Raw genomic sequence first — 27,017 nt, 5'->3', positions numbered from 1 at the left:
ATACATAAGTTAATTGAAAAATTCATTTGAACGCTGAAGTAATCTCAGTCAGATACACTACTAACGAGAGAATCAAGAGAGCAGAACGGAATGTATCGATGCCTGGAGAAAAAAATCTTCGATGCATTACTCTCTGTCTGTCTATAATTGAACTTCTAGATTTTATCTGTCTTATCCATGTGAATTTGTTCTCGTGTGGGCCGGATTTCTAAAGTAAAGTAAAGTAAAGTGCGACAGTCGGATAGAGAGAATAATCGTGGGATGAATTTAATTATTTATTGTTTATCGTGATAGACCAAGGAAAAAAAAAACATGTTTAACGTTCGTGACACACTTACGTTAAATCCATTCGTGTAATGTCAAGAATTCTTACATGTCCTGGAAAGATTTTTTCTTGGATAATTATTAATACTAAACATACAGACAGTTTAAAATTTTATAGCCAGTAGAATGATTGGTCTTTAACAAAATATATATTTTTTATAATTGAATATTGATAGTCCATTTGGTATCTCGGTTTAAATAGTCAATAAAACGATATTTATAATTAGAAGTATTATAAATTCTGATTATGAAAAGCGATAATATTGAATACAACATTTTTATTTAAAATTTAAAACTGATTATTCAATTATGGTATTATTCAGTCATGGTAAGTCTAGCATACGCAGGATAATAATCAAATTTTTGATATAAAATCGTCACATTAAAGACTAGAGAATATGAATATCTTATGAATTAAATAGAAACATATACATAGTGTAAATCCATTTTTGAAACAACAACAAAATAAAGAAAACACATAACTTTGATATTTTCTTTATACAATAATTAATAAAAATTATGTTTTTTTTTTTCTTAATTTTGTTCAAATATGAACTTACACCACTTTCATTCTATACGATCCACATAATATATTCGATATTGAGATTTGTTTTTTGATATTAATAAATATTTATATATACACTGTAAAAATGATTTTCTTGAATCATTCATCGTTCTTATTTTACCGTCTAATTTGCAACACACTGAGATGAATTTCCAAAGAAATTCCAAATCATCTGATCGTACGATCGAATTTAAAAAATCGGAGATCCGCACGTGCGGATTTACGACGCCAGCTAAAGAATTTCCATCTCTGCTCAAAGAAACTTTGGATAAAAAAAGAGGCGAATCGTATTTCTCGATTCAATTCAACGCCCACGGTAGGTATCTTACGTTCTGACGAGAAACGCGACCTGATCCGCATAAAAGATACCGAATGCCAGAACACAAGCGCCTCAAAGCTAAATGATTATCCGCGGAGCGTGCGAATGCAAACGGCATGGAAATGTTTTCACGCGTTCTTTCGATGCCGATATACGTCAACATCGATCGAGATTTATTAGCCCCTTTTGATTATTTATTAACGAATCGTGACTAAAAGACTCGGGCTGTTAATTTATTACATTACACGTCAGCAAAGGATATCGATATAACCACATGTTATACAAAATATTTTAAATCAAATAAATTTCAAATAATAATATTTATATTATCTGTACACTCCCTTCAACAATATATAAATATCAATCGTAAAAAATATTATATTGACACAACAATATAAACAAATAATTTATATATTTGTCACACACACACACACACAAAGTTTTTATTTTATAAACATATACATTTTTATTGATTAAAAACAAAGGTATAAATATTTTAAATATTATCTAATTATTTTCGATTATATAATTTGACAATGAAAATATTTTTAAAATCATTTTTAATCTAAATAATCTTTTCTTATTTTGCAAATGAATACAATAAAGAAATGGGATAATTAGTTGAACAACTTATTAGTAAAAGAGTAAGGACGTGTACGTACAAATAGATATACATCATGCATGATCCCGGTAGATCAGGTATCATGGTATGGTATGTGTGTCATCGATCGCGAAGGAGCACGACAAACGAGTCGCGTTCCATAAATCGTAATGTTCGGTTATATGTGGTGAAGCGGTAAGTGGAGTACTGGGGCGAAAAACTACCTTTCAAACCGCACGATCTTCCGCGAGTGCGTGCGAGATACTTACCACATACATCATTACACAGACACATTTATACATTACGTACACCCTTTTGCACAAGATTGCGAGAACCTGCCGATCCGTTAGATCCAAGAAACGACCGATTGACGTCGTATTACAAACACGTGCTACTTACTCAAGTATTCGCATTTTTTTCGAACATGTTACTTTTCTCTTTCTTTTTTTTTTGTTTTACCGTCTACTTAGAATAGTATCACAGATTGAAAGGTATTGTACTGATAATTATGATACAATGGAATGAATCAAAAATTATATGTTGCATAGGATTAATTGCGTTTATGTAAAAATTTGAATTTTCTATTATTGAAATTAATAATATTAGAAACTAATTCAAGCTGTAAAATTTATTATAATTAGTAGACTTTCAGAGAGACTAACATTAGAGACAAGAGAAATTAATATTTAAAAATTTTCTTACGTAGTAAAATTAAATAAAGCATGATCAGCTTTATAAAAATGTGACATATATAACAAGATTTTTAAAGTTAAACGAAAAAAATAATATTCAATAATTATCTTTTTTATTTATCATATTACATTAATTAACATTATATATAACTATTATTATAATCGTGAAATTAATATGAGAATTATTTCCAGCTATAACATTAATTATATATTATGTATAAAGAAAAATTTAGAAAATTGTCAAAACCCACTGAAGTGGGAGATATTTATTTTGTTTAAACAACAATTTTCTATAGTCTATATTTCAAACAAGATAAATCAATTAACATTTCTGCAAACTCCCTTTTTAATTTTATTCTTTCAAACAAGATACTTTCCATACTAAACCCGGATAGTTTTTCTATCACATCCACGTTATATTTTTCCTTAAGAAATCCAGTTTCTCCACTCATCCGTAACGAGAGAAATTATGAGTATAAATGATGCATCTATTCGATAGTTTTCTCTGTTATTTCGTCTATTTGCATTGAACTTGCATGCCTTTCGTGTTAGAGAAAGTTCTTTCATAATTTAATTTCTTTCTCCCTTACCCCATTCCACCTTTCTATCTGTCTGAATGTAATACGTCCGTATGTATCTGGATCACATTTCCCTATTTCTTTCCCGTGAAACTACCCAGCTAAGAATTTCTCACGAGACGGTTTTTGTTCGATAATAATCTGTGAGAACGGATAAAATTACGAAACTGTACTTCAACTTTATATTATAAAAAAAAAAAAAAAAAAAAAAATGTACGAAAAGAAAAAAATGAATAAATAAAAAAGCGATCGAATTTTAATCGTTTTATAATGAAGTATCTTCCTGATCGTCGTAAAATTGACTACACGATTAAGTAACACGCGAAACAATGCTCGAGAGAATATCCAGAATCATTAGGGTCGTGAATCTCATAATTCTACCGGTAGATGATTGTATCCCGTAGATCTTTTCCTCTTTGTAATCATCCATGTAGTATAATGGATGAAAGAGTGTTTCAGGTCTAGTGAAGAAGGATAATCGTGTTCGTTCATTAATCGATCGAATAATAATGAACTTCCTGGAGACTTATTTATGATGCCTTTAATATATAATATATATATATAATATGTGTATAAATTATCTTATTTTATTTCTATGTACTATCTTACAGCTTTATTTGACACTATCTTATAGTTTTATATATGAGTTCAAGAACGATTAATTATATTCGAGAAATACACAGCTCTATTAAAATTCTCAATACGATACTCAAGGAGAATTATAGTGCTTATATTCTTATATACATATATACATATACATATATGTATACATAGATCGCTTCCAAGTTACGATAGAAAGCCATTCGTATTCTTGCCTGAGGCGAAGGATGCACCGATGACCTAATTGAATAGCAAACCGCAGACACTTTCTACGGCCTTGCAATATTCAAAGGATAACATGCCGGTTATAATATGAAACGATCTCGATCTTCCGTTCATGTGTACGCTTAATGACTTTGTAAACGTTCTATGATAGAAATGATTTATACACTTGCAATCTGATACGAATTTTTATACAAATATGTAATCAATATTTTAAATATAATATTTTTTATTGCTATATTATTAATGTTTAATAATCTAAGTACTATAAAAATGCAATAAATTCAGTGATCAATTATTTATAAACTCTATATATATACTTAATTATAAATACTAATAAGTAATTAGTATTTATATAACAAAATATTGTATTATATATACAAGGTATCCTACAAATTACTTTATCGAACTGAAAAATGATAAATTGTTTTTTGACAATTATTTGGAATAATGGTATCTCGATGGTTCATATATTTTTAACAACACTATAACTGAAGATTCATATCTTCAAATTATAAACAAAATATTGTAATTGTATTAACAATGTACCTGTGCATGTAGGTATAAATTACTATATTATGATTATATTTGTACTATGCTATACACAAATGTAATGTAATTATTTATGTAAATACTACAAAGTAGTAGTAAATTCATTAATTAAACATAAACGTGAATTCATATGATTTTAATTGAAAAAATTAACCACCTGTATATTTCTTATGAATAACAAAAAATGTATTATAAAAATGATGTATCTAAGAATAAGTTATAGCTATTATAGTAATTTCGTTAAACTCATGTCAACTCAATGAATCTTTAAACTTCTTTAGACAATTCTAAACGAAGCAGGACGTGATTACGCAAGTCGAGCAATAAACATAATTTAATGCAGCACGCATGCTTGAGGAAAATCATACATTAAGATTAATTAAAGTTAAGCAAGATAAAATGACGGGAACATTGAGAAGTTAAAGAGAAACAGAGCTACGGAAGGGAGTAATTATTAACGAAGGTCTCCGATCGAACACGAACATATCTAATGGTTAATTTTATTGGAAAACTCTTGTATATGATATAAACAAACATTTTTTATTTTGTTTAATGCTTAAAGTCATCATTCTCAACTCTCTATATAATTTGAAAGCACATACATACTTTTATAAATCTCTATTTTTTTTAAATCTTATTTACATTCTTTTAAATATAATTGTTTTTAAATAGCTCTTGTGTGCTTGCACAAAATTAATTTAACAATCAATTTTAATTATATCTAAAGATCACACAGTGTATACTTATTATTAGTATAATATTGCTATAGAGAAATACTAAATAACTATAGTATACTAACTCTGTGTTCTCTAATAATATAACTTCTATTACAGAATTTATATTTAGACAGAGGAAAAGAAAAATTAAATTACAGAGTATTAATATCATAAATCGAATAAAAATTGATCAGACGTAAAACCAAATATTAAATTCTCTCATTAAAATGTAATTTCAATTTTCTACTAATTATTATAACAAAAAGATAAAATAATCTTGAATTTTAATTTTATTTGATTATTATATTCCTATCCCATAAAAGAATCTATAATTTAAATAGAATTCCATTATGTGTGTCTGGATCGTAAAAATATCAGTATATCTTTAAAAACGTATAATCAATGTTACTTCCCAAGCAATATCTCAAAGAACCATAAGAAAGTGAATGAAACGAGCAAGTCGGCCTTCCTACACGACCTTTACCTTGATGAGTGATCACAAGGAAGGTCTCTGTCGACCTTTCAAGCGTGAGGTCTTGGGGTTTCGGCTTTCATCACTGTATAACTGTATGACAAATCGTTTCCCGTGTTAGATAAAGAAGAAGAAAACGTGACTTAGCTTTCACCTGTATACCTAGTTAACAGAGGAGAAACGGAAGATTTCGTGACCAAGGATCAACGTCAACGCAATACGCAAAAGATCAAATGCATATATGTGAGTTATTACACGTATACATTTATGATCTTCATACGTAGGTTAAGATACGTTTCTCTCTCCATTGATAATTTACCGAAGAAACGAATGATTTCGTGACCAAGGATTAACATTAACACAACATACGAATGCTCATATACATGCATATACTATGTAAGTATTTATATATATACATATACAGTTATAATCTTCTTACATACGTTAACATACGTTTCTATCTCAATTGATAATTTACCGATGAAAAAATAAATGAGACGAACGGCTTTGACCTTTTCTACCTATCTACGATTAATTACGAGTGCATTTACGGTCGAACGATGAGCCTCGGTGTTACCTCCATACCTACTTTATGTCTAGGTCAGGGTTTTTTCTGATCGTTTCGTATTTTAAATTACCATGTGATCATTGTATTGAATGTAAGTATATAAATAAGCGAGTCTCTCCATGTAAACCGTGACTAGCCTTAGTTAGTTAGTCAAGCATTTACTAAATGACGAACCGGATTAGAGGACGATTAATCTACATTCTTTATTTTTATCATTTTCTTTTTATTTCTACTTTGAATGTTCCCGTTTTTGTAAATTTTTGTAAGAATATGAAAGTGTAGTAATTTCTTGGTTTTATATTATTATTAGACGAAAGTTGAACAAAATGATATTTCATTTGTTCAGAAACTCTGATACATACATGAATGCATATATGTTAAATTCTTTTTTAAAATTATAAACTTTTTCTATATATTCTTAATCCTTTTTTTTAAGTTTGTTTTGTTTATATTCATTTAAAATTACTTAAAAAATGAAATAATTTTTGATGAGAGATTACAAATTACTATTTAAAATAAAGTATATTTACAAAACATATTATTGCATCTAATGATTACAGGGGAATCTTATAAATTTCGAACTTGATTAGAAAGGATTATTCTTTCTCCAGAAAAAAAATATAATAAAACAAAACAAAATGAAATGAAATGAAAAATATCGAGCTCCGATTATGATCAAATTAACCGTCCTCTCGCGTTCCCTTTTCTGAATCTCGTTAAGAACGAAGCGACGATTAGATCCTTCGAAATTCTTTAACGAACTACAAGACAAAGAGAAGGGTTTGGATCTCGCAAATTGACGTGGAGGAAGCGAACCGTTATGGAGAAGGAACCAAAAAGGAAGAAAACAAATAGGTTGTAGTGGCTACATCGTAAACGAAGCGTCGAAAGTCTGAGCAACATTTTGCAGCCTAAACTCACAGTTTTTTTTATACTCTTTCTCTCTCTCTCTCTCTCATTCTCCTTTTCATCGTCGTTGTCTTCCTTATTTTAGAGTCTACTGACATCAAAAAAACGTGATGCGAGTGTGTTATCAGCCGAGCGTAAATACCGTACTGTTCGGTGAGTAATCCCCTAGTACGAATACGTAAAATCTTTTATGCGCATAAATTACGAAGTTACATCGTTTCGCCTCGGTACTTAAGTTTTGGATGCATTTACCTCTATTTCTTTTTTTATCTCTATTTTAACTTTCCACTTGATCTTTCTTCATTCAACAAAACGATGGAAAGTGAATGAAACTATACCGATCTATACAGGAAATTTTTAGGCTGTTTTAATATCAGTTTTTAATAAAGAAAAAGATTGTTTTTTTTGGAAATATATTTGTTATTTCAAAATAAAAGATATTTATAATCTTCATATGTATGAACTTTTATGTTTCTTAACATTTTTATATATATTTTTCTTATGTTAGAAATTTAATAAAAAATATTTTATGTTTCACATATATTTATTATATTGTCTATTAAATTACAATAAACATTGATATATTTTAATTCTACATTAACATGAATTTAAGAGTTCTGGTATCAAATGAACAATTAATTTTGATTGGCAAATAAAAGAAAATCAATTTTCCTAATAACAATTTTTAAACAAAAGAATTTGATTAGTTGTAGGTACTAAACGATTATTTAAATACAAAATTTCTCGAGTATAATTAAAGTACTTTCTCCAAAAATATGTTTCAAAAAATATCCTTCGTATATGAAAATATCATAACTATATTTAGTAATAACACAAATATTCGTATGTGAAAGCAGATATTTAATACGTTTTATTGTAAGATTCAATCAACTTTGAGAGGAAGACACATTATTTAAGAAATTTAAATTGGCTAATTGTAAGTACCATTAGAAAATTCATTTCAAGCAATCAATATTCATGTGATTGTAAGCCGATCGTTGGTGATTATAGGCATTAGAAATAACATAGGCGTTTATTAAATTATTTAATGATTGACGTTAATATGGTTTATTAAGATATTATGTTAGCTAAAAGAAGATCTAATGTAAGAAATATAGCTCGAATGATAATTTTATATCACGCAAATGACGGAAACTTCCTCATTGTTATCATTATCATCGTTATTAATCGAAGAAAATTTATTTATTTTAAGAGGAAAAAAAGAAAACCTCTCTAATCCCTAAATTTCAAGTAAAAGCAGGTTTCATTAATAGAAACGAAATATATATACACACATACTATATATCTATCTTTCTCTTTTTTAAGTTCCGTGCACGACACGTACGCGGTGTCTGCCAAACGATAAAATCTACGCTCTCGTTCGTGCTAGCTACGAGGGAACCGTTCTGTCCCGTATACGATACGACCATAAGATCATGTCGCAGGTGGTGTACTAATCACGTAATTAATCGAAATCAACGTCGTGAAACTTTTTCAAACACGTTCCTACGATGTGATCGATATCGCTTGGATTTACTATTTTCTTTAAAATTATATTCATTTACTCTAGAAATCGATCGAATTGTATTCCTCGATTTAAACGAAGAAATATTATTTCTTATCGTTTTTTACTTAATTACGTAGATCAAAGATTGAAATTCAAATAATTAAATGAATTTAGATGATAAATGCAAATTAGTATAAAATTCACTTGCATTGAAAAATTCGACTAAGTGTTTTGATTTAATTCAATTTTTTAATTTAATTAGAGAAATGTTACTTTTTCTCTAATTATGTTAATAAAACGATCAAAAATAAATTGTTCGATATACTTGATACGTTTTTAAGTTTGCGAGCTATATTTAGAAATTGACATTGAATGAAATTGTTCTATCGTGACGAAGAAATTTTATTTCTTATTTTTCTTTCTTTAATTATATGTAATCAACAATCGTATAATAAGAATTCAATCACTGAACTCGTTTATTGGGTCTTCGAGTCAGTGAACTAAGTCAAACAAGGTGAATTGAGTCAGTCGATGAATCGAACGATACTAACGGTCTATGGAATGACCATAGAAATACTTAGCCGCTTGACCGATTGCTTATAGAATGACTTTCATGGAAAATAGAAAAACAAGACTGGTTTTCTTAGTTTTTTTTTGAACAAATACAAACCTTCTATCGAGAATCAATTAGACGATTTGTCATTTTCATATATCGTCAGAAATAAATCGGTTAGATAAATTTGTTGACATATAAGATTAATAGCTTATTCATCGATCCATAGAAAATAATTGACTCGTTGTCTGCACACTCAGGATCCTCTAACATTCCCATCCTTTTGATAATTGATTAACGATTTAATCGTCGTCGTTCTAGAATAATGATCGTTTACAGGTTGCTATAATAGCATATCGATCATCAATGGACGACGTAAAAGATCGATATGAACTATTAACATTTTCTTTTTCTTCCTTTTTTAATTAATTTAATGCATCTGTCTCTTCTTCCAAATAAATCCTACATGTATTAATTAAATACATATCAGTAATAAATACGATTAGTATCTGAAATGAATTAGTACCTTTTTATTATATGTTCTGTAAAAATAAACTGATAGTTTTTTCTCTGAAATATATTTTTTTCTGTAATTATATTAATGTATTATATACAACAATTGTTTACATTAATTTTATTACTCTTACTTTACGTAATAATAATTTATTAATCAAATAAATTTTTTGAATATGTCGACTCCACTATCGTAATTACCGACACATTTCTCTTTACAAGCAATTAAAATAAGCGTAAACTTACTAAATAAAAATATGAACGAGTTAAGATATGAGTATGCAACGGGAACACACAAATCTTTATAACACAGTTATTAAAGTAAAAAATATAGAAGATTTGGAGCACGGAAAAGAGAACGGACGATTTATCAATACGAATTTGCGTTTACATCATGCAAATTCCCGTGACTAATGAGAGAAACCTAAATTGGACTGAGTACATCGAGTGATCAAAGCGTTGCTCGTAATTATTATGGCGAAATAGACGCATGATGTATACTATGCTTGGTATCGTAGATGTGCCTGCTCTTAGTCTAATCAAACGCATCGATTCGAAACGCTAATGTCAAAGCGAACGAGCGAAAACATTACTGCCTGGTAGCCTGTTGTCGTTTGCAGGATACAAAACAAAGCGAAGAGAGAGAAAGAGAAAGAGAAAGCAAATAGAATGTTCAATTATTCAAATAAACATCTGTTCAATATCGACGAAGCTCTCTTTTGTTGTATTCCGAACAAACAACTGTGACCCAATTGGCACGTTCACTTTACTGATGGAACATGCAAATTCAAAGTAAAATAACATTTTTTATTGTAAATATGAAGATAAATTTAAACGATAAACGTACGTTTACAAAAATCCAATATAATTTCACTATAAGGATAAGAATTATTAAAAGGATTAATTATATATATACATATATAATATCATGACACGAAAATTGAAGGGAGAAAAATAAAAATAGTTTCGTCACAAATGAGAAACTTTTAATTAAATTGCTTGATACAGCATATCCTTTTTTTCTTCTCTTTCTTTCTCGTTTCGTTTTTTTTTCTTGATTCAACAGAAAGAAAGAGAGAGAGAGAAAGAGAGAGAGAGAGAATACCAACCGGTTGATATGTATTGGCCACGTATAGTTAACGAACTTATTACGAAGTTGCATGATGAGAAGATGGTAGGTACCCATTAAACGTATCTCCGAGAAATTGATCTTGAATTATGAAACATAGTAACGTGAGCGTAGAGAAACTTCGCCACGATCATCTCAAATTTATACATGTGTGAAACATTATTGCGTTATACGAGATCGTAATAAGTTTCACATTTCTCATCTTATGGACAAGATTCGTTATCTTCGAATAAAATAATTAAAATCGTGTCATTTAAAATTTTTCTTTCTGATCATTAACAAGCGAATGCAATGAACTTTAGTTTGGATCAATCTTGCATGTAAAACGATACGAATAAATATGACAAAAAAAATAGGAATCTTTTTATGTTTTTAAAAAAGAATCGATTGGATAGTATTTTATGATACAACTGAAATGGGATAAACAAAAAAGATAGAAAACTATATGAAATTATACGTCACGTTGCACTAAACTTTATTTGATTTTTCTTTTGTCAGTATAATCAATGAAACAGTATGACAAATTGGTATGTGTTATTTCGATGATACAAATAAATTATCGTATTAGATAAAGATATATAAGTATATATTTATAAAGATAGAATAAAATACAAAGTAATATCAAGTTACAGTTAATCTAATTTCTAGTGATAGGTGTGGTCTATGTAATTTCATCTGGTATCTTCTAGGCGTGAAAAGCAATCAGAGATCTAGACTCTTAGAACTAACCTTGAGTTATCGATGCGATATATTAACGATAGTATAATATCAATAAATATTGTATTATATCAACGCTACCTAACTTCTCTTATTTTTAGTCTGCGAACCATTTTTTTTGCAAATATTTCAAGGGCCAAAAAGATAATAAGAAAGTCAATTAATGTAACATCAAAAATTGGTGCATACGCACGTTTAAGTACGCCATAACATCATAGCAGCCGTTTTTATGAGTTTTCTATATAAAATACATTTTTTTTTCTTTTAATTATTAATTTATTTTAGCATAGATGTTCATTTAAATTTGGATGTAAAAAAAGTTGATTTGCTTCGCAGGTCGCCAGTTGGACAGCGTTGTTTTATGCATAATTAAAAAAGAGAGAACGAGTTTATCTAATGAACTATTAAACTGTCTGTGTTAATGATAGAAAATCTAATAATTAATGTCACGAAAAAAAGAAAGAAAAAATATACAAATAATAATCATCTCGTAAGACTACTGTGTTACACAACAAGAAAATATATTTGTGTAGAAAAAGAAAAAGCAAAAAATAAAAAAAAGAATAAAATAGACGAAGAAATGAAGAAGAAGAAGAAGCGTGATGCTAAGTGATTCGTGCACGGCCTAGGTTAATGAATAATTTACATTTTCTATAAGCTTCTCTACGTGTAAATACTGGCGATAGGCGACGAAGGAACAACATATTTCGATAACATCTTCTATGTTAGGTACCTACGGTTCCCAACTCAATGATAACGCGTAAAAATAAGCAAACTTTTCTTGTACTGAATTTAGCATATTATCGTTATTCGTTTATTTCGTTTGTTTCACCGTTATTCAAAGAATATAAGAAATTTTTGAAGTTCTTTCTACGATATTTCAAGTCAAGGCCACTGAAATATCTTTAAGTTCAAAACTCGATGAAATACAATAGACACATATAACGGGGTTAATACATTACGCGTTATAAGAAATTGTGTTATCAAAAATATTTCTTGTATAATACGAATCATATAAATGACATTTTTGGATGACTTTTTATTTTCTATGTTTTACTTAATAATTGCAAGATAGTAAAATGAATTAGTGAAAAGTACATATAAAAAATTGAAAAAAGATAATAGCTGAATGATTATATTTTAATTATTTAATGATAATTAAGTAAAAAATTAAATATGTAAACAAATTTATTATTTATTGATAAATAAATTAACTTTGAGGAATTTACGTTATACGAGACTTTACCGTAAAGCACAAATTCCGTTTGATGACAAGGATGATTAACGTTTAATGACAAAGAAAAAGAGAGAATGAAAGACTTGGAAGCAATCGTCGATCAATCATGCATTTAGATCAAACGTTGATAGAGAACGTAAATAGAAACGTGTCCCGTAAACATTTCTATGCCCATTGTGCAGTCTTACGTTTTGGTGTCAAGAAACCAGGCCGTACAAATATTTTCTGTGTATTTTCGAGTAACGGTAATAACTCATCCTTGAGAAAATCAAATTAAAGTACGCGTCATTGTAAGGAATAATGAATATCTTTAGATATTTGTCAGTTTGGTAATTAAGCTTAATCTTATATAGAGAAATATACCTCTGAATATCTATTTAAAATTTTATTCAAATATTTGTCTTGAATTTTTAAAAACAGAATAATTATATTTTTATTAAGTTCATCAACATTCATTCCCATATTTTTACATCGATCAATTTTTCTAATTACAATGTGAATATTATTTGAAATTTTCACAGGCTACAGTATCTCACCCATTCATTCTCGTATAATTTATTTTTAAAACTTCATTATAGGAGAGAAAATACAATTATGTAATAATAATATATACTGAGATAAATGAACAAATTGTATCGATTAAAAAAATTAATTTGAAAATTAATCTTTATATCCTAATTAATGTATACAGATTATTTTTAAATAAATTAAAATGTAACAAGATCTAACAAAAAATCAAAATTGATTAATTCGTTGAATCTAATACCTTATTATCTTATTATTATATCATTAAAAAAATAACAAATTTATATAGAATTTATAATATTAAGTATAAACTATTTGCAAGACAAAATAAAGATGAGATCAATTAATCCGTACGGTAATTGGCACGCGTACTACATCGTCTTCAAGTCTTTTAAAGAATTTCGATGATAATTGATACTTATTGTCGTGGAGCCCTGTGAGCGTGGCACGTAATGAATTAATTATCAACGACGCAACGGGTGGGATGATTAAATTGAAAATGAGTTTCTTTCGCACGATCTTCTCTCTCTCTCTCTCTCTCTCTCTCTCTTTGAATGCGATCCATGCCGGATGTATTACTAAGACGATTGTGCTTCCTTTGAACATATATGCAAGGTCACAAGATATATTATAAGCTTGAATGTAATATGTTCAATCATGACAATTTTAAATAATATTCATTTTGTAACCCTTGAATATATGCATTAATATTTGATATGGTTAATTGAACAATTAAGTATATACATATATTGAATATATAATTTATTATAATTATTTAAAATTAAAATAATATAATTTTTACAAATTTTAGAGTTTGGTGTATGTGTTTATATTTAATAATTAGTATAATATTATTATGTGTTGTAATTTGAAAAGAAAAAATAAATGATACATTAAAAAAAAAAGGGGTTAATCATCTATGTAACTAATATAGAAATATTTGAGAATTGATATGAATCGATTAAATTTAAACAATATGAAATCATTTATTCTACTGACAAAATATGTAAAGTCACGTTAAGTAATTTAATAAACTTCTTATGTATGAGTCAGGAGTTTGACTCGTGAGCTATAAAAGATGCTTAATCAATCAATCAATCAATCAAGAATTAAACTTTGTCAAACTATATATTATAAAAAAGTTATAATTTCTTTTGTAACCCAAAAAATGGATAAAAAATGAAGTTTATTTATTTAACAAACAAATTTTTCTTACTTTTTCGAATTCAAACAGTGATTCGAAATGAAATTATTTTTCTAAAAACATGGAAACATTAATTAATTTTAAAATAATTAGAAATACCTAACACTGATTGGAATAAAAAATAAAACATTTTTTTCTACAAAGTAATCTAGATAATCGATAGCATTTATTCAAAACGATCGATTGAACAAACAAATGAGAATTCAACGATTCGGAGAAGGTAAAAAATGCTTGCGATCATTGAAATTTCGCACCTTTGCAGGGCGGATATAATCGAAAGAGGGTCACGGGGTTTGAAGACGGTGAAAAGTCAACGAACTGAAACGGTAACGCTTTTAGGCGATCATCTTTTATTGAAGCACTCGGCGATGCCTCAGACATTCCAATCTTCGCGTCCGATTCGACAAAGCGGCAAGTGGTGCTCGCATAATTCGCGTAATGGACGAGCAGCCGTCATTTCGGGCAATAAATTTTCATCGTTTCACGTTCGTAATAAAAAATTAAGATACAGAGAGAGAGAAAGAGGAGAGAAAATAAAAGAAAAAAATAAAAAAATAAAAGGACAATAGAAGAGATCCTTGCAAGAAGAAGGTAGACCATAATATCGTTGTCGTGACGTCATTATCAAATCGCTTGGTCAACAATCATGCTCAATTACCAACGTCATCTATTAATTCTTTGGCTAGCAAATTGACTGCACGCTTGCATACCCCGAGCGATCTGCTTTTTTCCCTAATTTATAACCTAAGTTATTATCAACTCATCTCTCTAATTCTCTTGGTTATCATTACGTAGGGGGAACAATATTTACGAGACCTTCGTATCTCGTTAAGAAGCAATAACGATCTATTGCCTAAACAATTTTCTTCATATTTTTTTTCTTCCCATTTTTTGAACTATCTTCATCGTATAACGTTAAATAGAATTGTATTTTTATTTTTATTCGATCGATTCATACATAAGTGTCGCTTTATTTTAATAAATTTTTCATACGATGCATATCACTTTAGTTATAATTATATTATTATTGGAAAAGAATTATTAGGAAAATCTACATAAAGTTTTTCAAACGAGCTAATTCGAGATATTTGGAGTAACCGCATCGTGAGCTCATACTTTTTTAACAATGTTATTGGAGATTCATAGTTTGAAATGAAAAAGCAAATGTAATTCTTTTATTAAGCCAATAGTGAACTGTTGCTTTATTTTTATTACAGCTTGAATATTATAAAAATAGATGCCAATAATACAAGCCATTTTTTTATAAATCAATTCAATAGTTATTGGAAAAATAATCGATAAATTGATAAATTAACGAAAAAAGTGAAAAACACATGACGAAAGAGAAGAGAGAAAAGAGAAATGATAAAAAACGAAGGAAAAATAAAATAAAATAGAATGCTTTTATATCAGGTGGACAATGTACGACTAAAAGCAACGAAAAAGGCGCACAATTTTCAAACTGTGTGTGGCCTCGTCGAATATAACCATCTCTCTCTCTCTCTTTCTCTTTTACTTTCGTACAAGCATACTCCCGCTTTAAATTGCACCGACAAACGGTCAGAGAACGAGTTGTGTTCAGTGAACAGAAAGAAAGAAAGAGAGAAAGAGAGAGGAGGTACGATGAAGAAAAGAATTAAAGTCGCATCAGGCTTGCCGAAGGAAACAGCGATGCGTCTGTACGAAAAAGGCGATACAAAAATAATTGTAAAAGAAGAAAAAGAAATAATGAGATAAGACGATACGTGTGGTCGTTTCAAGTATCTTGAAAATTTTTGGATGTTCTTATATGAGACGAACGAGTATCTCTACGGTTTCTCATCTCCTTTTCGAAAAAAGTACCGTAATTTCAATGACGTTGGCATTCTCTCGTGAATACATTTATTCATGCTCGGATGATCAGCACAATTTGAAGAGACTTGTAAATTCATTTTATGAATAATAATGAAAGTAATTAACAATTTTAGGTATTTCATTTTTATAATGTCTCACTACGAAAAATGACATTTTCCTATGTTTTTATTTTCATTTATTTTACATAGAAGAAAAAGTTGTTAGGCTGTGTCAATGTGTTAATTATCGTTTGTTTAATTTTCCCATTTTGTTTTCCAAAATAAACATGATATAAATGAGAACACGTGATAATTTGTAAACTGTTTATGCTCGAATAATCAGCTAACGGTAATAATACGCGTATATATATGCTCATTTTATAAATAATAATAAAAATAATTAACGATGTCTTTGGAACTTCATTTCAGGAATTTTTAATAATGTGAAAATAATGAAAATAATGAAAATAAATTTAAGGTATATTTTTGTTTTAATTCAATCACAATCATGGAAAACATCCGTTCGACAATGAATATATTAATTATCATACGTTAACCTTTTAATGTATGGTTTATGTATTTAGAAATAATGGAAAGATTATAATATCATAAGTTTTTTACAAAATTTGATAAAAAACTAAATTGTAAAACTACGTACATTTAAGACTTGAACACACTGTCTTCTGATTTTTAAAATTAAACATAAAAAATACCACAAAAAATTCAAGCAAGAATGATCAGAAAAATGTGATTAGATATGTTTTATGTGTATAATTTTCTGAGTAATAAATGAGTTTAATAATTAGTTAAACTTCATTTTAAATTATTCTAATGACAAAAGAATACGTGTTGATATACATTAATCATAATAATTAATAAATTGCAATATCACATACATTAGAGTTTAACAAATATTTACTTTCTTTTTTAAAGAGAAAAGAGAAAAATTATCAACGGAAGATGATTTATATCACAAAAGAACTATTCGAAGGAGAGTCCAATTTACACAGCAGAAGATCGTAACATATGCCCGATAGCGTCCATAAAAGCTTATGAGGAATAAGAAAAATAAAAATACGTTCATCGTTCTAGTCACAGTTGTCGTAAATCAATTGCGTGAGACACGTGCGAGATAGTGAAAAATTTTCGCAGGATCTCGTTACTCCTCCTAGTTCTCACGGTTTTAAAAGCTATGGTAACGCGATATTACTTACTATTTTCGATTCTCTTGAATTTCCATGCTTTCTCGCTTTCTTAAAAGCAAGTTGTAAAGCCGATTAGCATACTTAATTAGGCGCGTTAGCTCGACTAACTCGTCGACTTTTACGACTTTTATGTGAAGCACGTAACGTGCCCTGTCGAACACACGAGCTGGTCCTATACCAACACATACATTCTTATATTATTATATATATATACTTCCTTTACAGTACAAGCTTTCGTACAGCAGCGTAAGTAAAATATAAAGGACATTGAGGATTCGCGAATAAAGAAAAAGCTATGTAACTCGTTTTTCCTGTAAATTTAATCCTTAACGTACCTTTTTCTTAATTGGTCTAACAGATGCTTCCTTTTCTCTATTTTTTTCCGTACTTACTTTTACATATGTATAATGTATATTATATATTATATATACCGAGTGAATCACTTAAAATTATAAGATCAAGACAATTTTATAATACATTAAATTTGTTCTATGGTGATATTAACTGAACAAAAATATTGTTCTGCCGAATAAAATATATTCTTTATTTGGAAATTTGTTTCTATCATAAAAAATAATTAAAATATATTAACGCTTTTATTTTTAGATGATTCAGTTGAATAGATACATTCCTATATAACTAACTGTGTGTGTGTGTGTGTGTGTTTAATAGTTTACAAGCATAATGAAACTTCCGACGAAAGTATGTACAATAAATTAGATTCTACTCACGATAAAACTTGTGACTTGTCAACATTCTCGATACACATATACGGATTTACGTAAATCTTACGTCAATCCTTTTGCATCGGAACGCACGATCTCGCGAAACTTGATTTAATGAATTCTAAAAGAAGATTTTCTCGATTTGATATCGTAAGACGAATTATAAAAAATATCGAGAGAGTAATTTATCTCAAAACGAGTATTTAATTAATTTTTATTGCCGTAATGAAACAACTCTTGGCTTGCTTGATATTATCTAAAAAGAAGATTATTTGAACGGAAATTAAAAAATATGCATTGTTATAGTCATGGAATTAGGTAAGAAAAATTAATATCTATTGTTAGAATTTTATTGTTTTTAAAAATATAATTTAATAAAAAAAAAAGTAATAATTGTTCTCTCTCTCCATAATTAAGCCCAAACCATCGAAATATATCTCGCGTGTTTTAATTTGTTGAAAAATGTAAAAAATATAATTAAATAAAATAATAATTGTTCTTTAAAACACAAAGATCTAAATCATTGGAATGTTTCTCGAATAGTTTAATTTGTTGGCAAATAAAATCTGAAACAATACGAAACAATTATTGTTCTCCAAAATGAAACCTACGCCATTGGGATATTTTTCGAGTGGTCCATATCGGAGTCATGAAATAAAAAGAGAAAAAGAGGAAGAGAAGACAAACTCGTATCTTCCTCTCCCTCTCTCTCTCTCTCTCTCTTTTTTTTTACTCAAAGATTGGAGCACGAGGATGCGAACGTACGAGAGATTAAAACGAAAAACGATGGTTCTCTCTTTCTTTCCTCGTTGAAAGAACACCGCTTTTGCCAAGGAACGATCCTGACTCCCTGCAGGGAATTCAATGGGCACCCTGAGCAAAGCCATTTACCGAGAAAGAAGGTAGAAAAGAGAAGGAGATACTCGGAAGCTGTTTGTGCATCTCTATTTTTCTCTCTTTCTCTTTCTATTTCTCTCTTTATCTTCCTTTCTTTTTTCTCCATCATTACTCTTTCTCGCTTCGTTTATCGCATATGAAAAGAACAGTTCTAAAATTACATTCCGATTTTTCGTGACAGTTTTCCATGTCCCACAATCTTGACGATTTATTGAACCATCAATAATTATATTTATACGGAATATAAATATATACATATTACGTACGTATATATGCTGCCTAAGATAAGGTACATCATGATTTAAGTTAATTAACTTAAAAGCAATAAAAAACGATTATAAAAAGATTACTGCTATAATTTGTGAGAAATATTTCTAAAATTAGACGAAAGGATATAGAAAGAAATAGAGAGAAGAAAAATGATTCGAATGAATTAGTCCAGTGCTCTAAATAGTCGTCGTTAATATTTGAAAACTACTTTACATACTGAGGTATATACTAGGTTTAATATCGACTTGCCTATAAGTAGTAAAGATCGAAGAAAAAATCGGTATCTCAATGTTTCTTTGTTATGATTCTATGTAAGTATAACAAAAATAAAAAGAGAAACTCGTTTCTAAAAATGTGTAGTCAAGTACGACCCTGTCAGGTAAAAACAACTCTATAAACATTTCTCACAATGTAACTCGAGATATATTTGTTTCTTTAAATTGTTCTCACGTGCTTCCTGACAACACCCACATAAAACTTCGGTATACGTCATTTACTCAGTTAGTAACATAAATCGTTGATATAAACTCTTCACCCGGACGATTTACTTCGTTCGAATCGAGCTCAATTCTCCAAACTCGTTAGCTCGGAATCGATTTCGTGATTCTCGATCGACAGAGCGTAAAATTATTCGACCATTCATTCTCAAGATTCTTCGAATCGACGCGACCGTTTCGGTAGTTACGCCGATTAATGATATTTTCTTTTTCTTTTTTTTTTTCTTTCTTTTTTTGTCAAGGTCACGGTTTCATTTACTTCTCGAATTACGGCTAGATGACCATCACCGAAGAGTTCACCAAGAGATCTGATTACCAACCTTGATATACCGTGACGAGGAGAGCAAGAAAATCAAGAAAAAAGGGAAAGTAAAAAACGAAAACGAAAGAAGATAAGTATTTCTTGGATGAAAATAATCCTTTTTAGTAAGGTCAAAGATACTTGAATAACAATTGAGAGGGACCATACTAAGAAAACTAAGAAAATATAACTTTTTAAAAGGATTTGCACATCAATTAGTAGTCAATCATTTTCCATCTAGATCGCATTGTTCGTGTGTTGATTACTTTCTCTATTGAAAAATTTATTTCTATCATCGATAATTACATTCCATTCATATTTCCTATCAACTTATATTTCTTTCAAAAAAAAAAAACAAATATTTTGTACAAGTTTGGCAAAAATTTCCAAAATTAAATATATCAACATAATAATGTGAAATTGTTCAAAAAATCAAAACAATCCAGAGATCGTTATTAAATGCTTGCAAATGTATAACAAAAAAAAATATTAAATATAAAAAAAAAAAAACGAAAAAATAAGTACCAACCTTGAAGATAACCCAAGAAGATGACTCCAACGACGAGGTAGACCTGTCGATGCATCCTTCCCTTTGATCTCTCTCTGACGTTTTAAGAAAAAGGAAAAAAAATAAACGATGACCGAGGAAGCCGATGAAAATTGAAGAGACAGACGTCCTAAGAGAATTGCAACTTGAATAAGAGGATGTGAAGGATGTGGAAGAAGATCCTTCCTTTTTCTTCTTCCTCTTCTTCCTCCTCTTCGTCCTCTTTTCTCTTGAAGAATAAGGACTATGAATCCTGGTTAATCGTATTGATAAAGAAAATCGTTGTGTTGCGTTGTCGTCGTTGTTGTCTTATCACCTTCGATAATGTCAAAGAGAACGAGAGACAAACGAAGCAAGAAAGATAGAAAGAGAGAGAGACGGTGACAGAGAAACAAACAGATAAAGAGTCAAAAACGGAAAGTTGTAAATGGATAAAAAAGAGATCAAAATAGAGAAGAAGCACCAGTCAGGAAGGAAAAGGAGGAAATGTCCTCTTCGACCTCTATCGTCCTTCGAGGTCCACGAACGACTGAAGCGCACGAAGCGACGTCGGTCCGGCTATAGCCTCCCCTTCCTACTTTCACGTGGCGTGCTCCCGTTTCCAACTGGAGGCACGGAGCCTCTCCATGGGCCATTTACCATCGTTGTCGACGATGCCCCAAACGAAGAAAGAAAATAAGAGAGAGAGAGAGAGAGAGCTACTGTTGTGTCCAAGATGGAAAGGAGGTGGTAACCTCTCTGGAGATCCTTCGTGAACGCATCGGAGAACGCTTTGGCACGTTTCTAGGCCAGTCTCTCTTTCTCTCTCTCTCTTTCTTTCTTTTTTTCACTTCTTCACCATCGAACAAGACATTTTATTTTTTTCGTTATCCTCTCTTCTTACTCTTCTTCTTCTTCATCTTCTTCTTCTTCCTCTTTTTTCGAGACAAAAATGGCCAACATCTCTCCATCTCACTCTTTATCCTTCTTCTTTAAAGGGTCACGTTTCCATTTCTCGACGGACCAATGTATAATTCTTACCTTTCGGGAGGAGGTCAAAGAACGATGTCCTGACACCGATCGTGACCGATAACGAGGACTTATGCTTCCTTTTCCGAAGATGACTCTATTTCCTTTTACATTTATTCACAGTTTTCCTTATTTCAGTGTTATCGAACGATCGCGTACTGATCTATGAACTGTTCTCCTTTTGGTAAGTATGGTACGTATGTTAGTAGATCAACGATTACGTTAGTAATCAACGATTACTCGCTCCGTTTTCATTCAAGTATGTACGTTTATAAAGGATTATTGCTGAACGGTACATCGCTCGTTTCGGTCTATGCTTTTCTTTCAAAACTGCCGATATTTGTCAAACCTTTCGACCTCGATAAAGCATCCGTACTTCTCTCTCTCTCTTTTGGTTTCTCTCCTAATACGTAGGCCACTTCTATTGTAGAACATCGTTCATCAATATATATACTTCAAAGATTTTTTTTAATATCTCAAATATGTATATGTTTTGTCAATATTTAAATTTTTGTCAAAGAATAATACTTAAATATAATCATTATATCGTAATCGTAACGTTTTAATTAATTTTCATTATTTATAATCATTATTTATTTATTCAATTGCATCTGTAATGATGAATCCAATATGTCGTTCAACCACAGTAAATATAAACTTTATATATGTTTTAAGTAAGATAAATTACCGATCGCGAAGTCTCTCTCTTGTGGCACATTAAAATAATTGATTTATTTTGTATAAACTTTTTGAAAATGAAATATTATACTTAACCGTTAGTTATTTGAATAATTTATATAATTGATTTGATAAATGATACTATCGTTATCAAACACGTACATTTCAGCAAAAAATTTCATTCAGCAAATATTCATTCTATTTATAGTACCATAGATTAATGACAAGAAAAAGGAATTCAAATGAAATCTTTCCAAGAGAAGAAAATACTTTCCGTGTTCGATGTACTATACGAACGATCGCGTTGCTCGATATTTTGGTATTCAAAGTGAATAACATGAAGGATCGACGGAATGATTTTAGAGTATTTCTAGATAGACCCATACGTCTTAGCTAACGGTATGCCTTACGGTCGGATAGAAACGCGTTTTCCTTCGAAAAATCTTCAGGGAAATAAAAAATCTACGATTAAAGGCACGTCTTGCGAGGGTTAAGCAACATAATCGTTAAACAATCAAAGATAATAAATGATTTTACCGGTTTAAATACTTACATGCAAACATATAACCATCCAATCATCGAAAGATCACGCGTATTACACATTTATGTTTGGTATATAAGTATCTATGTAGTATCTACGTACGATCGCCTACAATTAGACGAGATGTACTTTCTAAGCGTACGATCGAGAGAAACGAGGAATTCGTTTCTTAACGACGGCGATATTAGTCTCCTTTCCTACTTTTACACTCCGAGCAATCATATTTATTTATCTTTTTCTTTATCCAGCGTATAAGAATCGATGCGAATTCATGAAAAATTGATGTGTCATAGTTATCGATTATAGTAACACGTTTGTTTGCCTTCGTTGAAAGATCTATTCCCAATACTTTTCATTTAGCAGTTTTTACATCAACCCATGTTACACCTATAAATATTTAATATTTGTGTAATGTAATTAATAAGATAGTTATAGAGTAATTAGAAAGAAAAATATGTAAAAGTGAATTTTCTTATATCTTCATTTATATGTATAATTGTTATCATTATGGAAAACATTTAATTAAGATAATTCTAGTCAGATCAAACGATTGGATGTTCTTTACTTTTTGACTCGAGAAAATATGAGATACATAAAAGAGATACTCATAATACATTTGCACGAGTTAGCTCATAGAACGTATTAATCGCAATCACACCAATATATTTATCACCACGCTCGAAGCCTTTTACTACCGTCGACTTTCTCGCAAAACATTAGTATTATCTTAAAGGTAGGCGATCTCCATTAACATGAACTTTCTTAGATTCAACGAAATCGTTCTCGGTGCTCCCGTTTTCCGATCATTTTCGAAAGGGAGCGAACAGTTGTTACACGTAAGGAGAAAGAGAAAAAAAAGAAAAAAGAAAAATATGATAACATAGTCCAGTTGATCTGGTTGTTGTCAAAAAAAAAATAAAAAAGAGAAGAAAAAACAGGTGCAGCAACGTTCAGAAGCTCAGAGCAGCGACGTACCTCATATAACAACGATCGTTGCTTCTTCGAGGACCCCGGAGGGAATTGTTCATCAACATCAATCACGCCATACCTAATACTTCAGACGTAACCGTCGAGACGTATCTGGCCAACCGCAAAATATGTACACCCGATTTGCCAGTATATATTTGTCTTTTTCTTTCTCCCTCTTCTTTTTCTCTCTGCTCAATCGCCATTAACCCACTTGTGGCCTTTAGCGCGTTACCACGCATGATGACCCATTCATTTGGTTAATCGACGAGATAAGTATTCCAAATAATTATTTTTAATTATTAAAATTTGTAAAGAAGAAATGTCTTATGGAATTGTTTATTGATACTTTTTTAAATGTATTTATCTAAGGAATAATTTTGTTAATTATTATTATTGTTTAATTGTTTTTACTTTAACATTCTTTGATAATAAGATTACGAAAGTCCATTTATTGTAAACGGGGAACACTCCGAATACTTGTGATAATAAAAATTTATTTGTGAATATCATATTTACATTATGTGTAAAAAAATAAGGATGAACGTCAATATAATGGGAAATGTCACATTCCGTGACTCACCCTGTATATTTGTTTTGTAATGTATTTTGTTCCATTTCGTTGATCAGCTTTTTAATCCTGCCATAAATTTGAATCTTACAATTAGTATTAATTTAATTTTATAAAATATTAAAGTTTTCTCTGTATTTTTCAAGAATTAATTTGTCGATACTTCAAATTATAATCCATTATCATGAATAAAACATAATCATCAATAGTGATCGATCAATCGAATGACAATCGTTTATTAGAAATCAAAAGTTCGTTGAAAAGATTAAGTAGGAAAGTTAATTTCAACGTAGTCGTGTTCGCAAAAAGTGGGTTTGATTAAAATTTATGCACTATGTATGCGTCGAAAGAAGATCATCAGGTCTCTTACAAATATGCAACGGTAGGAAAGCTCATTCCTTTCGACGGCCGATGCATTATCGCCTCCAGGAGGAAAGTACCCTACTTACAAATGATTACGATAATGATAAGTTGAGACTGAATCAGCAACCGAAAGAAAAGGTACTCGAATCAATTACCGTGTAATGTCGTTAGAATTGTAAGCTCCTTGTAAGTCCTAATATTGATCTTTGTAGATCTAAGATTTTCATATACTTTCTCTCGATGATCTGTAAATAACAAAAACTTGTTTTTTTCTTTTATTTCTTATTCGTGAAACTGATGTCAGTGATGATATGAATATCATTAAAAATTACTTACTAAATCGAACAAATGTTTTACGTATATATTCTATTATTTTTTGTCACAATAAAACTTACAATTAGATCACATTATTTAAGAAATTGGAAAGCAAAAACATCCTATCAAGGATACATGCATCAGTAATAAGACGGGAACTATACATGTGGGAAAGAAGACATCAATTTCAGCAATACTGTAATTCATAGTAATAAAATATTGTTGTTGAAATATCTTTTTGTTTTATCTTAAATCTGTGCTGAATTACTGTGTAATTTAGAAATACTGTGTAGATATTTATACGTATTATTATAAAATATTATTAAATATTATCTCATATATATAAATATATTACTATATTAAATTATATTATAATAAATATATGTATGTTCGATCAAAACAAATTTTTATAATAAACAAAAATATTTCGTTTCTCGAGGATTTGCATTTTTGATTAAAATATTTTTTCTTTATAATAGAAAAAGTCTGGTAGTATCAGACTGATACCTATGAACGTATAATTAATTAATAATTTTGTTTTTGTGCGAGGTTGAATAAATAGCACGAAGAAAGTCAATGAACATTATAACGCGATGTATCCTGGTGACCGTCACGTTAGGCGGTATAATAAAAATATCTTTTAACCGGATTGAATTTGAATGGTTTCATTATCTTCCTTAATAAGTGTCTCCCTCTTACGTTTTTAGCCTTTCTTGCGTTGGCCTTTCTTACGCATTGCATGAGCCGACCTAGCTATAATAAGTATAAATCTTTTGTTCGCAACCCAATTTTGCGGTCAACCATGAGATCGGTCCTCTTCCTTAGTAATTTTCAACCACGTCACAAATTCACATTCTCAATCACAAAATTAACTTAATATGTTTATATGTCATAGTTTCGTACACATTAAATGTAATAAAAATCATTGATAAGTAGTACTAGTATGTTAACAAACTTTAATACGAATTTTTTCATACTCTTTTGTAATATTTGAAAGATTAATAGTATAATATGTTTTTCTAGTGTAAGCACAGTATAATTTTAAAAGCATTACAAAGATTAACGTATATTTTATCTCGAAAACAAAAGTAATAATTATAAAAGTTATTATGTATGATCATTTTAAACAGTAACACTGCGATACCCCAATCTTAATTTTGTATCTGATTTAAAATTTAAAACAAAATAAAAGTAAGCTTGATTTTTGAAGAAAGTACGAAGAAAACTAACAATAAGATAAAGTTTATCGATACATTTCGACATCGCATAGTATCAGCTTTGCAACAAAAAGAAAAATCCAAAAGAAAGAGAAAACAAACATAATCTAATAAAAATAAACATAAATATTTATGTGCAAATAGTTTCTTATATGTTGTCACAAACTGTTTCTTAAGATTATATATAATATATATATCCGCAACCCTTTTCTTTCGCAGTGTAGAAAATCTTCGTAAGAACACCGTAGGTTGGTCCTGAAAAAAGTGTTGAATTCGCTAAGATGGTATTCGCGACTAAAAAACACCCTGCATCTTTCTTCCATACCTATAATGAGGGAGGGATTCCGAACTATATCAATTAGGGAAAATCTTTCGGCCCCAGATTCAAGCACGAACACACATCAAGGATAATAAAAAAGTAACGGTATGAGAGTTATGACTAGGAATTCATTAATTTTATTTTAAATTCAAATAAGACACGATCAAGTGTTAATTGGTTCAATATTCAATATAAAATTATAAATTATATTTTATATCTCTTGATATTATTATTTTGAATTTAAAATAAATTAAATTAATTG

The 27,017-nt window shown here is 29.6% G+C and overlaps 1 protein-coding gene across 1 annotated transcript in view; it reads right to left on the bottom strand.

Annotated features, from left to right (window-relative positions):
* The window catches only part of LOC106784240 (serine protease inhibitor dipetalogastin), a 39,474-nt gene extending 18,079 nt beyond the window's left edge, over positions 1-21,395 (bottom strand). Inside the window, exon 1 of the mRNA XM_014743571.1 lies at positions 20,760-21,395. Within this exon, the coding sequence (XP_014599057.1) occupies positions 20,760-20,814 (55 nt within the window). The 5' untranslated portion in view covers positions 20,815-21,395. The remainder of the gene's footprint in view (positions 1-20,759) is intronic.
* Between the last annotated feature and the right edge of the window lie 5,622 nt (positions 21,396-27,017).

This window comes from Polistes canadensis, unplaced genomic scaffold (assembly GCF_001313835.1).
Source record: "Polistes canadensis isolate GaletaPanama2010 unplaced genomic scaffold, ASM131383v1 scaffold_32, whole genome shotgun sequence".
NCBI lineage: Eukaryota > Metazoa > Arthropoda > Insecta > Hymenoptera > Vespidae > Polistes > Polistes canadensis.
The sequence above is the reverse complement of the archived record's forward strand: the minus strand, read 5'-3'. Positions and strand labels throughout refer to the sequence as shown.